The following is a 1,933-nucleotide window of genomic DNA, read 5'->3' on the forward strand; positions in this document are numbered from 1 at the left end:
TCTACAATATCCTTTACTGTCTTCTTAGTAAGGACAGTGCCATTATCGCTATCATGTATCGCGTCTTTTATCAGAGAACTTTCCTAGTGAGAGTAAATTCCATAATCGCTACTGTATAAAGGAACAGCAGCACATAGGCAGAGGTGAGTATCATCATCATCATCGCGGCCGGCGGCGGCGGCGGCGCCGCAATGGGTGTGGTCGTAGTTCCAACCATTTTCGTTTAGGACGACTTGTCAACAAGTGGGTTGGGGCCAAAAACAAAGAGGAACTTTATAATCTGCTCACAAGTAGGCATAAGCTTGTCCACTGATGTTAGTGGGATAATAGATACGATAATGATACGACGATTAAAGAAGGATGTGTTGAAGGAACTACCTGAAAAAAATAGAATTAAAGTCCCTTTAGACATCACAGACGGCAAATCCCAAAAGGTTTTGGCGGAGGTGCAGCAAGCTCAGAAGACTATGAGAGAGTTGAGTAGAGAGAGCCTTATGAATGGTGATGGGCGCCAGAGGTCTCAAGGATTCCTCGAAATATGGAGGAAAACTGGCGAGGCTAAAATAGGGGCTGTCAAGGTTGGACCAGCGGTCGGCTATATGATAATGTTGATGAGTCGTTATAGGACTATCTCGATTATCTACTTGACAACGATTGTAAGATGCTTGTCTTCGCTCATCATCGTAGTATGCTCGATAAGCTTGAGGAGAAAGTTGAAGGGATCCTACATATAAAGGGGAGCTCAGCTGGGAAGAACTTCGGGTGGGATGGCTACTGCTGCTGCTGCTGCTCATCTTACACCTGAACCATGCTGTTGCAGGCTAATACGTATAGATGGGCAGACTCCACAGACCAAGCGACCAGAATTAGTAAAGAAGTTCCAGGAGGACGATGACATCAGAGTTGGTAAGGATTGTTGTTGTTGTTAACATCAGTGAAGAGGGTATTGCCTCAGCTGTCCTGTCCATCACTGCTTGCTCTGAAGGATTGACATTGACTGCTGCTAGTGTAGTAGTCTTTGCTGAGCTCTATTGGGTACCTGGCACCATCGAGCAGGCTGAGGCACGAGTGCATCGAATTGGCCAAACTAAGAGGTAATATCCCATCTGAGGGTATGTATGGCGATCCTCACCTCAGTTGTGTGGATATACATTACCTAATAGCTAGAGGCTCTCCAGATGAAGCGGTGTATGCCTGTTTGAAGCGAAAGAAGGAGGACACATCTGCCATCCTTAATGGTGAAGTCGAAACTCTAAAGGCATATGACTCACCAATCGGAAGCGGCGGCCGCCGCTTTGGTGGTATCAAAAGGATGCGGTCAATCGCTGAGCTCATGAATACGGTTGAGGCAGCTGTTGAGGAGGTCACTGAAGAGATGCCACCAGCCGCTAAACGATCAGTTACGTCATTAGGGGACGGCTGACTCACCCCCAACGATGCTTGTTTCAATGCAACCCCTTTGGGGACTTGTGTTGGCGTAGTATTATAACACTACATATGATATGATGGGGAGGGATGCCTAGACTTGAGGTGAATCATTTTAAATGTTATGTATATCACCGATAGCTATGACGAGGATACCTCGTGAGATGGTCTTTGCTATGGTAAGGCATGGGATGGCTTTAGATTATCGTTATGTTGTTAGGCTAGAGGAAGCTATGGTCGTAGCAAGAAGTGCTTTAGATTGGCTATAGGTCGAGTGATGCATGATTTAATGAGGAGTTATATCGCTCGACAGAAGAGATCAAGGATACATCGTTGCCATTGGATAGCCCGTCTTAATGCTGCCACTCGAGAGTATAACATGCCATATGCTCATTTTATTAATGGAGTTAGGACCGGGGATATGATGTTATCGAGGAGGGTATTGACAACTCTGGCCGAAACTGAGCCTATCACATTCAAAGCAGTACTAGATGAATCAAAGAGATAT

The 1,933-nt window shown here is 45.7% G+C and overlaps 2 protein-coding genes across 2 annotated transcripts in view; both read left to right on the plus strand.

The window, feature by feature from the left end:
- Positions 1 to 227: 227 nt before the first annotated feature.
- Pmar_PMAR002418 (DNA helicase, putative) lies at positions 228 to 1,423 on the plus strand (the record flags this gene model as incomplete). Its single annotated transcript, XM_002780667.1, has 6 exons — positions 228 to 290; positions 331 to 578; positions 626 to 762; positions 821 to 906; positions 956 to 1,094; positions 1,138 to 1,423. Coding segments are annotated over 6 exons (959 nt in total), but the record flags the coding sequence as incomplete, so codon positions are not given.
- Positions 1,424 to 1,568: 145 nt separating this feature from the next.
- Positions 1,569 to 1,933, plus strand: part of Pmar_PMAR002419 (50S ribosomal protein L20, putative) — a gene marked incomplete at both ends in the record, with an annotated part of 581 nt that continues 216 nt past the window's right edge. Inside the window, 2 exons of the mRNA XM_002780668.1 lie at positions 1,569 to 1,604; positions 1,646 to 1,933. The exon at positions 1,646 to 1,933 is cut by the window's right edge and continues 4 nt beyond it. Coding sequence (XP_002780714.1) covers positions 1,569 to 1,604; positions 1,646 to 1,933 — 324 coding nt within the window. The remainder of the gene's footprint in view (positions 1,605 to 1,645) is intronic.

The sequence above is a fragment of the Perkinsus marinus genome (genome assembly GCF_000006405.1).
Source record: "Perkinsus marinus ATCC 50983 genomic scaffold scf_1104296944200, whole genome shotgun sequence".
Lineage (NCBI taxonomy): Eukaryota > Perkinsozoa > Perkinsida > Perkinsidae > Perkinsus > Perkinsus marinus.